We start from the raw sequence: 15286 nt of genomic DNA, 5'->3' as shown, positions 1-15286 counted from the left end.
CCTCCCTATCTGAATGATAGCTGTCCCTGTGCTTCTGAAGGCAGAATATGTCATAAGTTTCAGGCTTTGTACTCAATGATTCATGTCGGTGTCAGTTAAGGGAAGACCTCCATCAACTGTTAGTACTGCTAGGATTACAAAGATGTACTCAAACTGATGAACACTGAAGAACCGACTTAAGCATTTTGCACATAGTGAATATTTAACACTGTGATTTTTTTGACCTTTCTGACAAGAGCATAACAGTAACCAAGGCCTAGAGGTTAAAGTTAGAGAGAGCTAACAGGGAAGTGAGACACAGGGTTTTTAGCATCTTATTCCTTAGAAAGTGATTAAACATGGAATATTGTAAGAGAGAATATGTAGTCCTAGAGGATGTGCTTTGAAGAAGCTTTTGGGAGAAATTTGTGGCCTACCCTTGGCGTATCACGAGAGGGTATCTTTAGCAGAACCTTCCTGGTATTTGAATCTCTTGATCTGCTTCCCCGTGACATCCCGTTCTTTCATTGCGGGGGACTGCATTGCCTTCAGTATGCTCCCTTCACTTGTAGTTCTGCTGCAAGACAATAATTCTAATGAAAGCTTGTGCTCTAGGCTTCAGTCACCTGCAAGCGTCAAATGGGACATCTTCCCCCTCTGATGCATAGTGGGACTTCTAGAGTTCTAAGCTGTGTCCCTCCCCGCTTTGAAGTATGAGAGCTGGCTCATGGATGGGGAAAAGTTATTGAGATAGTGGGGGGACTGCCGTGAAAAGATATGGAAGATCTTTTGGGGCATCTGGCTCGTCTGTCTCACTGGTAAGCTCTTGAACGTACAGATTGCTAGACTGGACATTAGGAAAGAATTTTCCTTTAGATCAAATTGGTTGGGAACCTTAGGGGCTTAGCTTCATTCAGCAGCTGGCGCACTGTGGACTCTCATGCGTGTCTCACCTATTTTATTCCCTGGGACTGAAAGTCCCTCAGGCACAGGCAGGGTCTCATTCTCCCTTAGTCTCCCTCCTCTTTCCTTACATGAGAACTGAACAGATGGTATGTTCCCTTTAGGGAAACCCAGCAAACACAAATATAGAGAAGTTTTTGCTTTTGTTCATGGCAGACCCAACAAATCTTGTGCCTTACATATAAGATTCACTTGTCCGCTTTCCTTTTCTCCACCCTCACAATCTTCTATAGTATCAATAACTCACAGCGCAACCCCACAGCTTTTCTTTATTTCTCTGACCCAGTGAACCAGGTGTCACCAGTCAGTCTGCCAAGCAACTGTGTCTGATGTGTAAAACCCTGAGGTGGAAGGGAAAGCGTGGTGGTCAACCAGCGCGCGTCTAGGAGCACTTGCTTCACCTCAGCGGCAATCTTCTGCAGCCCTCCCTCCCACTTCACATCACCTGATGCTCAAGGCATGCTCCTGTCATGAGACTTGACGCAGAGAGACTACACACACCAGGCAATTAAAAAGTTGAGAGGTCAACAACTCAGTTATAACTTGTTCTGACTGGGGACTCCCTTTGGCACCCTGGAGGCAGGAGGGAGAGGAAAGGGTAGAAAGAAATGCTGTGCTAAGGCCATAGTTGATTTTGCCTTTTGTTTTTAAAGGACATTTTTAAGCTGCTATGAAAACTAAATAACTACATGAATAAATACAAAAACAAAGGGACTTCAGTGCCATTACATACTCCCTATGTGATCAGTAATGTAAAATACACAATTCTGTTTGCATTATCCGTGTTTGCTAACTGTTTCTCTCAGGCTAAAAAGAGTATAAAAATGCAGATCTTACTCTGCTGAAGTTAATGACGAAACTCCTATCAACTTATGTGGGATAAGTTTCAAGCACTTTGTTTCTAAATATCTATAAAATGGGTTAGAAATGATCAGATAATCTCAACAGGAAAAGCTGTATTCCATTCTTAGTCTGTCTCTCTAGCCATCTATACTAGTCCAGATCTTTACATGCCAGATTGTTAATTTAGAGTTGCTATATTCCTAATTACAAATGCTAGATTATATGTGCTGAGGTATTCAAGGTCTGCTCTTAAATGCTGGCTTATAGTCTCCCCTGTTGTTGGGTATAAGAAACATTCAAACAGTAGTCATTTGGTATTAAAAATAGGGTCATGTAATAACACCGTGCAAATACATTTGAAGTGTATGCATCACCTTTTAAAGATAGGCTTTCAAAATGAAAGAGACTGTGGAATTTCAGTTCTCCTCTTTTGTACCCAAAGCACTGTTATTTACACCGTTGGTGATTTATTTCCTTGTTTTGTTTGTCTTAAAATTAGCTTAGCACAGTAATAAAAGTGAAATGATTTATTACCTGACAGCCTCAGTCTAGGTTTCAGTAGGAAAAGAACCTTCTATAGTTGTTTAAGACCCTTGCAAATTCCCACCAGTCACACTCAGCACTTTATTTAAAATTTGCCTTTTTGGAAAGCTCTTGGTTCCTTTTATCACAGAATCAGAACAGTTAAGGTTGGAAGGGACCTCTGGAGATCATCTAGTCCAACCCCCTGCTCAAGCAGGGTGACCTAAAGTATGTTGCCCTGGACCCTGTCTAGACAGCTTTTGAATAGCTCCAAGGAAGGAGACTCCACAACCTCTCTGGGCAACCCATGCCAGTGCTCAGTCACCCTCACAGTAAAGAAGTTTTTCCTCATGTTCAGATGGAATTTCCTGTGTTTCAGTTTGTGCCCATTGCCTCTTGTCCTATCACTGGGCACCACTAAGAAGAGTCTGATCCCTCCCATCCTCTTTACACTCTCCCTTCAGATACTCATACACATTGATAAGATCCCCCCTCAGTCTTCTCCAGGTTGAACAGTCCCAGCTCTCTCAGCCTTTCCTCACAGGAGAGATGCTCCAGTCCCCTAATCATCTTTGTAGCCCTCTGCTGGACTCTCTCCAGTAGTGCCATGTTGCTCTTGTTTGGAAACACAGAACTGGACACAGTACTCCAGATGGAGCCTCACCAGGGCTGAGTAGAGGGGGAGAATCACCTCCCTCGACCTGCTGGCAATGCTCTTCCTGCAACCCAGGTACCATCGGCCTTCTTGGCCACAAGGGCACATTGGTGGCTCATGGTCAACTTGTTGACCACCAGGAGCCCCAGGTCCTTCTCCACAGAGCTGCTTTCCAGCAGGTCAGCCCCCAACCTGTACTGGTGCATGGGGTTTTTCCTCCCTAGGTGAAGGACTTTGCACTTCCCTTTGTCGAACTTCATGAGGTTCCTCTCTGCCCATCTATCCAGCCCGTCAAGGTCCCTCTGAATGGCAGCACAGCCCTCTGGTGTATCAGTCACCCCTCCCAGCTTTGTATCATCAGCAAACTTGCTGAGGGTGCACTCTGTCCCTTCATCCAGGTCATTGATGATTAAGTTGAACAAGACTGGACCCAGTACTGACCCCTGGGGGACACCACTACTTACAGGCCTCCAACTAGACCTTGTGCCACTAATCACAACCCTATCTTGCACATCTCCCTTATCAGTCAGGCTTTTTTTCTTTTTTGTCTCACATTCATCCTACCTACCCTCCCTGAGATGGTTCTCAGGAAAATGAAAATGATGAGATCATTCTTAGGAAAAGTACTCAAGAAAGCCTTAGAGCCCTACTCAGGAACAATACCATGGTGTCCTTCAGTGTGTGCCTTTTAGTGATGCCATTTAAAATCTAGCTTTAGTCCCACAGGTCCAAGATGTGCCCTTCAGCATTGCTTGTCCCTGCCTGATGCAGGAGGTCACACCACATAAAATATGGACATGTCGTCCCCCATTTCAGGAGCCATTTGACAAAATGGGAATGGGCAATGCTGCCTGGTAGCAATGTCTCTAGGGCAGACCTGAGGCACTCTGGGGTGCAATGTTGGGTGATTACTAGTAGATGGGCGTTGTGCTGAGCCTACTCTGTAAACAGAAACAAAGGCTTCGGTGAGGACTGCAAGTCAGGTGTTCTTGCCAATATCAAAAGTACTTTGATGGCAAAAGCTAAACAAATGAAATTGATAATTTACCACAGAAGAAAATATACCCTTGGTTTATGAGCACAGCCAACAGAGATGGTATTGTAAGTCAATGCAAACATGAAGCAACCATCTGTTTTCCTCTAGGCTTTAGCAGACCTTTTATTTTATTTCCATTTTAAAGAACCTGTTTTACAGTCCATTTGCCCCCTCCTCCTTCCTTCTCTCAGCCCATCAGTGTGATGAAAAGTTAGTGTCCTTATCAGGCAAGGTTTCAGGTTATGCTTCAGTTTTATAGCTTCAGCCTTTCCATGAGCAAACATTCACAGCAACCTTTAGCCCTACCTGTTGTTAACAAACAGAAGTGCCACCTAGGACACCGGAGGGACAGGCAGAGGTGAAGACAGAAAAGGGGACAGGGAAGCACCTGAGAGAGGCTCATATAGCCTATTTTTCAATCTCCAGCGTGGAAATCTGTTTCATCCTATTCAGAAACAAAACTGTAGAGTTTTTGAGAGAGAGATCTCTGAGAGATATCTGAGTATTTCTGAGAGAAAGAGGAAAGAGCAAACACGCACAATGGGTCTAAACTGAACAATGATGAGGCAGTGGATGTTGCGTGTGGCCATTTGGCCTTTGTTTCTCTTGCTCCTGGTGCTGCAACAAGTTGGTTCAAACAAATGTAGCAACAACAATTATGTGATCAATGTGATGCTCATGGATAACACGGATTTCCCAGCAACTGCTCAGGATTTGATATCAGCCGTGGAGCAAGCCTTGGAAATGATACGAGAGCAATTCCAGGTGGCAGGTAAGGCAATGGGTGTTTACTCGCCTTTTCCCACTGTAGTTTCTTGTCAGACTTAGTGCCACAGCTCTCTACTGATCTGACCTTCTGCAAACTGCTTCTCAGACAGGCTCCTTGGCCATCCATCCTCTCTATATAACTCTTACAGTAGTAATGGCCTTCCCTCTGTGAAAACAGAAGTGCCATAGGCAGATCTATTCTGGCTTTCATGGTAGCTGGGCAGACTCTTCCTGCATTCCTTTCTGGAGGTGTTCAGCTGGGATTGGGAACACGGTAATTATTGAACTGGATCACACAAGACCAGTGATCCATGCAGTCCAGTAACTGAGCTGTCCTTGCAGCAGAACCTAGCACTATTTTATCCTATTTCATAATTGCTAGTCTATGGGAGATATACCATGTGAAAGGTGAGTCCGTCTCTTCTCTTGGGTGGGGTGGCCTGTACTCTCGGAGAAGAATTTTCATCTTGACCCCCACTTGTTGATCACATTATGACTTGAAGTGTGAAGAGTTGCAGCCCATATGTTTTTTGTCCTCATTCGAACTCACTGTAGATGATGCTTTTATTCACTTCAATGTATTACTTCTCCTTTCAATATCACCAATCTATTGTCACTCTCTGGAATATCTTGGGACAAAAAGGTTTTTGAGAAATGATTCCATTTTCCTCCTACCCTATAATTGAAGTTTTTTTCCAATTTTGTTGGAAAGTGGTGTCTCAGCTAGTTCCTACAGAGCTCTAAAAATCTGTATCTGATAATGACCAGTAGTTAATACTCAGTAGGGGAAGTCAACACCCGAGAAAATTCTGCAATCCCACGCTAAGTAGCGGGAGCTGGGTAGGTGGGCTTTCCAGTAGTTTTTTGGGATTGGAAACATCTTAGCATGAGACTACCTGTGTTAAAAAAAAGGACAGAGTGCATTAGCAGTTATCTACATCTCATAATGCTGTTTTCTTCTGCCTCTGTGTTGCAGAAGTACATGTGGAAGTCAATGCCACCTTCCACGGCTTTAGCTCATCGCTGTATGTCTCACAGGGCTGTCGTACCAGCACCTGTGAAGGTGTGGAACTCATGAAGGAAATTTATGTGAGTATCAGGCTTTTTTTAGACTAATTTCCTAAGAAGAAAAGACTTCTTCCTTGTGTGTGGTGCATGTGTGCATGCGGATGCATGTGTCGGTGTGTTTATGTCTCTCTGTCTTTCGCTAATAACTTTTGAATCTGTTGTTCAGTTCCAAATAAATTTGACAGGGAGGTGGAGTTTTCAAAGACAAGATGTTCCTTTAGGTTTTGTGAAGACAAGCAGTCAGATACTGGAGAGAGGCCTATTAATGCTCCCCAGAGACTGTCATTAGACATTTGATGGCAGTGTCAGCTAAAGCAGCCTCCTGCTTGCAGTTGCTTACTCCCTCTGTTATATCTGCACAGCTCTTTGTGTGGCCACACAGCTGAAGTAATCTAGCTATAAATAAACACCCAAACAGCCGAAGCAGGAAAAAAAAGTCCATTTCCAGATGGATCAGTTCACTGATCTGAGATCCCCTAATCTCACCATGAGATTACACAAATACTGTTGCAGCACAAAGGGGAGAGCTGTGTGAGGATGAGAATGTGCAGCTTGGGGTAGAGGGACTATTAGACTGGCATTGATACCAAAGAAATACGCATGGAACTATGTCCAGAGGGCAAAGATGAAATGCATGCTCAGTTCATACTAGAAATCAGAGAAATCACATGAAGAAAAGATGTGAATACCCTAATGCTGGGAAAAGCTTTAGTTACAATTGGTGCCCTACAACACATTCAAGAAAGCATGTTTCAGTGGATTTGCTGATGTCTAATAACTTTAGCCTCTGACTGAAGCTTTGTCAATCCAGTGTGAATTCTCTCATACTTAACAATGTATGAGCACATGCTATAGTCTTAGTTAATAAAAAATCAATCATGACATACAAACCTACTGCAAATCAGGCCTCATTAACTTTGGTGGTCATGAAAGGACTTTTTTCATGAAAGCTTCATATGCGCCTAAGTAATCTCCTTTCTGATACACAGCGTCTCAAAATTCCAAACCCTTTGTCTGCTCCAAGTGCAAGCACTGTACTGGTATATAATTCCTTATCTGCAATTGCAACTGTCCTCTGCACTGTCCTCACTGCTGACCCTTTCTGATCTCTTGCAGAATGACGGCACACTTGGCTGCGCTGTCATAGGGCCTGCTTGCACTTATGCCACCTACCAAATGGTCTCGTAAGTATTAAAACACCTCCCCCTGCCAATACTATGTTGCTAAAGATATGAACTCTTGAGCAAAGTTGTTTCATGTGCAACACGCCAGCATAGACGTTGGGACTGGGGATTCAGCAGACATCTTGGGCTGTGCAGTCAAGGCAGTAAGACTCTTATAGCCACTGTGTTTGGTGGAGAGAAAGAAATCCTCTTCCAGAGCCCATCAGTGCAATCCCACTACTAGCAGGAAAATGTTTATAAGGGGTCAAAACACTTAACTTTTCAACAAACACAGAAGGAAAGAGAGATATTAGCTTGAGGCATGTAGATATTGCAGTACTGCAGCAACCAAGATCCTTCTAGGTGCATATTCAGTCACTAAAAGGGACCTGAGTCACATGCTTCAAGAGAAAAGCCAAAAATGCCAACCACCTACAGCAAACTGTTCATATAGTGAGCACCCAGTTTCATCCTAACCCTTCTGCCTGAGAATGCATTCCTGAAGAATGAATCTCTCTATCAGCATATTATACATGAATCTCTATAATCCTATATTATTACATATTATATGTTCATTGTCAGATATCAGCTAAAGTATGAACTGAACTTGCAGCCTTAGCATAATCCGGTTAAAAAAATGGTCAGTCATGACATACAAATCCATATTTTTACCCAAGTAAATCACTGTCCCCTTTTTAAATTTTGCTAGTGTCTTGGCTTCACTGAGAGATACTGAAAAGACAGGCATGTTTTTGCCTCAAGCTTTGTCTGCTTCTGGCTCTGTACTTTTTGGGTGGGATAACCAGAAGTGAACACAATGTTCCCAGTGAAAGTATGTGATTGATTTATAGAATAATAAAAAGAATAAAATCTTCCTTATGCATAAGACCATGACAAAATTTTATGCAATATACCCCATTTTATTTGTTGTGTCTCTTAACTGTATGTTTCGTTTTCTAATCTGCTGGATATACAGCTGTTCAGAATAATGCCCAAGTCTTTTCCTCCAAAGTTGACATGGTTAAACCAGTATCTGATAAAAAGTATGAGTAGCAGAAGTTTGTGCAGAGTAATGAAGAGCACTAATCATCAGGCAGTATGCTGGGTTTGCCAGTGATGCAATAGATTTGTAAATCAAAATAGATGCCTTACCTTACAGCATCCTAAACCAGCTAGAAAAATGTCCATTTCATTAATGAAATAGTCTTTCTGATTCATTACATCTTCTGAGTCTCTTTCTGTTACACCAAACATAAACTCTCTATTTTGATAATGACAATGGCCTTTACCTGAAAAACAAATTTCTGTTGTACTAATGCCAGCAACTCTGATGTACACGGTTTTTGCAGGCAAAATTCACTGGCATGAAAGAACTTGTCCCCTATAAGAACTGAAATATTTTTAATCTAGTCTAATAACACTGCAACATCTATAAAAATACTTTCATCTCATCCAACTTATTTTCTCTATGGAGAAAAATATTGTTGTTCCATCAAATCACTTCCAGCAGAGGGTTGCCTTATTTCTCTCTTGACTGTTGCTGTTGTCCATCTCCTAAAATATGCTGTAGTGAAACTAAAAGATTTTCCTTTGACTTGTAGGAGTAAAGCTTTTTGATGGCAACAACCCCCCCCCCCCCCAGCACTGCCTAATAAAGAGATCAAATCCATCCCATGTTAAAAATTACAGTGGAAGACAGAGAGTCATCTGACAATGCTCACAAATCAGAGAGGTGATAAAATCCCCCTTGCTCATACAAAACTAACTTAACAGCATTACCAAGATAGGCTCCTTTAAATTCCCTAAGCACATAGGTCGGATTTGTAAAGACATTTTCCTATCAGTTTACAAAAGTGACTACAGGCACCAAAGGTTCTTTTGTCACATATATAGCTTGACAAAAAGATTACTTGAGAACCTGCTAAGAGCATGTAGCTTGTCACTTCAATTGGGTGGGGGAGCTTTCCTGGGAATATCTCCTATGCCCCCTTTTTGTAATTTGTTGTTCTAGCCTGGCCCCTAGAATATGTCATAAAGCCACCACCATCTCCTAGCTTTTGGTTGAATTGCCAAAAATAAACACATCACTTACAAGCCAACTCCTGACAGACCAGCAAACCGCACATAGTCCTTGATGGCAATCTGGGAGCAGAATTGGACGCATCCTAGAGCCGTTAAACTGTTGTCATAGCCCTCTGACTCAGACAACGCACAGTACCGCAAGGGGCTGGAGAAGGAAGGTGCCTATGGCACAGGGAATCAGGACACTTGGAGAAGCTGCCTGGCGTGCCCATTTCAGCAAGCTGATACTGATCTGAAGTTTGCTCATGTTCATTAGGAGCCTTCTGTTTCAGGTTTAAGTTGCTGTTAAACTATGCAGGACACAAGATGAGAAAGTGCTAGGGATGGAAATCACACAATAGCTGCCTTGATGCAACAGCAATCCATTCAGACTTGTCCTCTTGTCTCTCCCCTCAGAGTTGACACAATACTGAGCCTGCCTCTGATCTCTGTAGGGAGTTTTGGACTGTCCTGTGACTATAAAGAAAACCTAACCCGCATTCTGACCCCAGCCCGGAAACTAATTGCCTTCTTCTATTATTTCTGGAATGATGCCACGCTGCCTTTCAAAACCACAACCTGGGAATCTACCTACATTTACAAGAGGAATGAAAACACAGAGGATTGCTTCTGGTAAGGTGCAGTTTCACATCTGTCCCAGCTGTTGTTCTCATAAACTCCATCTCCGTTTTGGGGCATGACTTTTACAGGCTGTCCTTCAATTCCTGTTCTTTTGGAGGTGCCCTACACTATCAAGAAGTGAGAGCAGGAAAAGATGAATTACATCCTTCAGGTGTACTGCATATCCTAATGTTACATCCAGTCTACTTTTAAGTAGACTGAGATCCCAGCCCTGTAGAGTACCGAGCATCTTTTTCTCCCCATTATTCTCAGAAACACAAGAGGTAATCATTAATTTACAGAAACATAAAAATAGTTGGGATGTACCTGATTTTGCATAAACTCAGCCATCAGTGCAGATATTCATGCACTTTTGAGAATACTTTTAAGAATTCTCAAGCCTTGGAAATTCCTATGGACAACATAATCCAAAACTTGTCCCTATTGGAAATACTTCATGTAAATAGTGTGACACATGAGGGGCCCCCTCATTGGACTCCCCATAGATGTGTTTTTAGGTTGGGGGGTGTTATCAAACTCTTCTAATGTTTCTTCATGGGCACTGTTGTTACTTTGAAACCTTTCCAAATGTGAAACAATATCTCTCTTTGAACAAAATGACCCCAAATGATTGCAGAATTTAAGCTGTTCTCTCACCGGTTTGGAGCAAAGGAGACAGTTTTTATTTTGTGACATGAAACATCAGCCTGTGCTTGATTCTTGAGAATACTGAGTTGTCTCCTTGTATAATATCGAATACTATTTTAGTCAGGTATATGCATTAGTATGCTGGTATTTATCATTACCCTTTGTTTATTGACTCTTCAATTTTCAGTTCATGTGAATATTTTTATGCTCTTTTGAATTTTTTTTCCTAATGTTAGGATATGAAATATTGAATAATTCAATTACCTCTTTTCCTACTATTTTTATAAAGGTAGTCCAAGGGCAGCTAAGAATTCGTGGAAATTATTATTATTTATATTTCCAGTTCATAACCTGAGGAACCTGCAGAATTTTAAAGAAAATCTAAAACTCTATTGGCTTCAAAGTGATATAAGAATATACTTAGAGAATATTTTGTATGTGTAGTTTCACAATTAAAATTCTTTGCAGAATTAAGTGGCCTAAAAACTGATCTGCATTTCACTATTTTGTAAATAGTTAGGGACTTCTATTGTTTCCTCCTTTATTTTAACTACAGATAGCAACCTGACAACATGATGTAATTGCTAGAATTACCTCTCTTTCTTGCTTTGAAACATGGTGCACTTCTCTAATCTGCTACTACAATCCCTCTTTGTCCATATTTCCAGACATAACTGCCAATGTACTACACATTTTAGCTATATCCTTTTAATCCTGCAGGTTTCCTACCATTCAGGGAAGTTAATTTATATAAGATGTTATTTGAGAAGTGTTTCATACTTCGTCTTTATTAATACTTCTGTTCAGGGTCTTCTTTATAACTTCATAATTTTTCAAGCTCCTTTTCTTTGTTGTTGAATTAACAAAATATTTTAAAATCAATTTTATATCTCTGCCCATTTTGTTGTCATTTTTCATCCTAATATGTTTGGGAAAATGTGTATCACATTCTGCTTTAAAAGAAACTGTCAGCTTTAAGGTTTTTTACTTGTCCAATTAAAAAAAAACATTTTTGCTAAAGCACAAAGTATACTGCATAGGCTAACTGTTTTCCCCATATATGTATAAAAATGCATGAATGTCTGCACTGATGGCTGAGTTTATGCAAAATCAGGGATGTCCCAACTATTTTAATGTTCCTGTAAATTAATGATTACCTCTTGTGTTTCTGAGAATAATGGGGAGAAAAAGATGCTTAGTACTCTACAGGGCTGGGATCTCAGTGCTGTTAGATCAGAAAGTTAAAGAGTTTGAAAACAGAAAAATTTCTTTTCCCCCCTGCACTAACTTTATTTCAGACAGAATAACTCTTTTCAGACACAACACATTGAGGCAAGAATAAGATTTAGGAGTTGACTGTGTTTGCTTAATCTTTTAGCTAGCTTTTACTCACTTGGCTTTTTTTGCTCTCCTCATTTCTTCCCTTCAATTTTTAACTGACTCAGTATAGATTTTTTTTGTTGCTACATTCCTCCTTCCTTCTTTTCTTTCACCATCGGGGTGCGTGTCTGTTTTGTGATCTTGGTTCTTTCTGTAGCTCTCATTTACTCCTTTGAGTCTTCTAAAATTAGCCCCCATGTCTTATTACAGCAGAGAATCCTAGCACTGTCTCTCACTAGAATTTTCCCACATCCCGGTTTATTTTCTTAGGTGTTAATGTCTTGTTACATCAGTGTATTCTCTAAACCCATCATTTGTATTACCAGGCTTAAATACCTTTGAGTGACATTCAAGCTACTTTTAATTCTTTTGTACTCTGTATTGACTTTCTTTCATAGGTGCAGAAAAACTGCTCCTTACCACGCTGCAAACACTAAACAGTCTGTCTAGCATTTTGGCCTATTTTGGAGAGAAGGCACTATGTGAATGTGAGAGGTTAGCAATTTTCTGACAATATCTGTGCTCCCTGCCTTGTATTAGGTACATGAATGCGCTAGATGCTGGAGTCACAGAATTCTCTGAAAACCTGAAGATCAAGGAAATTTTAAGGACTCCAGATCAGTTAAAAAAAGCTGTGAAAGATCCAAACCGGAAAAGCAATGGTAAGGAGGGCTGAGGGAGCACTCTCCCTTGCAGGTAAGTTGCTATTCCCTGAAAATCAGTCTGACCCCTTAGTTACATTTTAGGGATGGTCTTTCCACAGAAATAGTGGAAAGCACACACACTGTTTCACATTGGTGCAAACATAAGCTGGCACAAAGTTCTCAGATTCCTTTTTCCCTCCCTATAGAATATGGGGGACTACTCTGGTTCCAGAGGCCTTTTGGGGTTAATTATGCCATCGAGGTATGACATTGTCTTCTTACGAACCCTCTTTTGTGAAAGATTCAGAAATCCAGAAATCACAGCTCTGATCAGGGCCTTGAATATTACAAGAATGCTTAGTTCTCTACCGTTCCTATGTTTGCAGCTCTGGTACACATACAGGTGTTGTCTGTGCAGTAAAGGGGCACTTCTTCAGGAACTGATCCATCTATAATAGAGACACTGATGAATAATACTTCATCTTCTAGTAAGACTATGCACCTGGCATGAACAGGCAAAGTGAGTGTGAGAGTGATAAGACAGTGACACTATCTATTACTTGAAAGCCGTTTACCTTAGAAACTTCCATATTCAGTAGCCTATATTGCATCAGAATTGCTAATGCTTATATGAGTAAGGTAATGGTAATGCCTTGGTGCAATCAAACATAATGTGGAGAAGGCGTTGAGGGACCTTTTACCACTTTGCTTTCCCTCAGATATCCCAGTCTTGTTGCAGACTGTCTGTAGCTCCATGCCTGGGTCTCAACACAGCGCAGGGTGCCTCAGCCCAAGATTGTTATACTACCTGCTGCTTAAGCACTGAGAGTAAGCAAATGTCCTCTCCTTATCTATATCTCTCCATTTTTGCCCGATCTCTAGTGATCATCATGTGTGGTTCTCCAGCTGACGTCAGCACTGACCTAGGGACGGAGGAAGTGGATGACGACATAGTTATCATCCTGATAGATCTCTTCAAGTAAAGTATCACCTCTGCTTTTCCTCATTTCTCTGCAGCTTGCTGCAGGACAGAGATAATGGAAACAGTATGACTGGAACTGTGGTGTTGAAGAAATGCTCTCTCACAAGATGTTTTTCATTGCCACCCTTCCCCGTGTCTTGTCATTTAAGCTGTTTAGTGTTTAAATTGTGGCACATCCTCTACAACATCCAAATTAGGTCACGTAAGACTCTTCTAAGGCAGTGACCAAAGTAGGTAGGGTTAACTTCATACTATGCCATCCTCACCTCACTGCGGAACCCATGAGAGAACCGTAGAATCCGATGTCAGAATGGTCATAAGATTGTATATTTATTTTTCATACTGTCTATCCAACCAGACAATTACATAAATAATCTTGCAGGATATTTTTCTAGGCTTTGTTTAGTCTGTTTTTAAATGACTTAAAGGATGGGACAGCCCTTTCCTTCACCGAACAACATCTTTATAACTACATAAATCTAAATTTTCAGAGAAGTTTCTTAGTATTCACTCTAAGTACTCCGTTGTTCAATTTCATCTTTATAATTACAAAATACTTATAGATGAGGGTTGATATAAACTGGCCTTATCAGTGGTAGCTTCAAAAGCTTTGTGTGTTTTAGTAAATAGGAGGACCAAGGGCTGATCTCTGGGCCTAAGCCTAGCTGACACAACACAGCTTGCATCTACACAGATAAACTGTCTTAGATGTCCAGACTGCCTTTTGAGAATGGCTCCCGTCATCCTGGCAAGTCACAGTCTGGGAGAAAGCTAGTTGGCCTGGGCCAAAACCATGCCAGGGACTGTGCTGACAGCTTAGTGGTATGGATGATTACACATGTGTGTGCCCATGCCTTGGCCTTTTTTATCTCACTGTTGATGTCCACAAAATTTCAGGGCCTATGGGACATCCCAGCCCTCACTTCAAAAGCTGGTCTTGACAGGTCGGGGGTGAGGCACTTTGGAGTAATGACTTCAGTAATTTAACTTTTAGGTCCAAACATTTACTGGAGCCTGCAGTTCAAGTTCCAGTAGGGTCTACTCTGTCCCCTTTCAAAGTTCATCATATACACCTACGTTTTTCAGAAGTGCCTCTAACAGCCTTAGTATTTTCACAACTTTATCCAGGCATTAAGAACTCCCAGTTGCTTTTCCTAAGGCAGCAGTTCCCCTTTCTTTTTAAATGCACAACAGGGACTTACTTACTGGTGCTCCATGTATAATTGCCTCAGTTCTCCCCTTTACAATAGGAAAGGGAGATTAGGGGCTCCTCTGCTGTGATATGTGATCTTCTGATACAGCCAACTGCCTCAGCCCATCTTATGTGTTGCCCTACTTAAATTTGCTGCATACCCCTCTGATTTTTCTCAATATCTCATGTTCTTCCAAGAACACAAACAAAATATGGACACGTTAGATGCAAACTCAAGCAATAGCAGAAGACAGTAGGCAAAAATCCCATCTTATCTGGCAGTGAAGTCCCTCAGGCAAAGCAATGGATTTAAATTTTCTTCAGCCCTGAATCCTCTGGCAGCCAGGACACAAACACACAGTATTTAAGTCAGACATTGCCAGGGAAGGGGGACTGTTACAGAGTTATCCAGTCTGGTGGCATCTAATGAAATCTCCTTTTCACCTGGATAATTCAGTCCAAGCTAAACTGAAAAATACTTTGAAATTCTCCAGGGTGAAAAGTGCAACTTCAAAGTCAGACAGTTCAATGAATGGCTGGAACAGGATTCTGGAGTCACGATCACATCTCATACTTGTGGAGCAGAACCTGTGGTCTTCAAAAACTCTTACTATGGTGCTAAATGAAAAAATAAAAGGATGATCAAACATGAATAATGAGAGAAAGCTCATACAAAAAGGATTTTACTCAGTCTAGCAGTAGCAATGATAGGTGCTCCTACTTGACACTAATATGTATTGCTAAATTCCTCTGTAATACCT

The 15286-nt window shown here is 41.3% G+C and overlaps 1 protein-coding gene across 3 annotated transcripts in view; it reads left to right on the top strand.

Moving 5' to 3' along the window:
• The first annotated feature begins 4313 nt into the window (after window positions 1-4313).
• Window positions 4314-15286, top strand: part of GUCY2C (guanylate cyclase 2C) — a 47969-nt gene continuing 36996 nt past the window's right edge. The window contains exons 1-6 of one of the 3 annotated variants that reach the window (XM_026102480.2): window positions 4314-4770; window positions 5743-5855; window positions 6951-7018; window positions 9476-9691; window positions 12248-12369; window positions 13234-13330. In XM_026102480.2, coding sequence (XP_025958265.2) covers window positions 4557-4770; window positions 5743-5855; window positions 6951-7018; window positions 9476-9691; window positions 12248-12369; window positions 13234-13330 — 830 coding nt within the window. In that variant the 5' untranslated portion in view covers window positions 4314-4556. Of the gene's footprint in view, window positions 4771-5742; window positions 5856-6950; window positions 7019-9475; window positions 9692-12247; window positions 12370-13233; window positions 13331-15286 lie in introns of those variants that run through there. The other 2 variants (XM_064511446.1, XM_026102488.2) reach the window with 2 other exon arrangements.

Source organism: Dromaius novaehollandiae, chromosome 1, assembly GCF_036370855.1.
Source record: "Dromaius novaehollandiae isolate bDroNov1 chromosome 1, bDroNov1.hap1, whole genome shotgun sequence".
Taxonomy (NCBI): domain Eukaryota; kingdom Metazoa; phylum Chordata; class Aves; order Casuariiformes; family Dromaiidae; genus Dromaius; species Dromaius novaehollandiae.
Note: the sequence above shows the minus strand (reverse complement) of the source record. Positions and strands in the feature narration are given on the sequence as shown.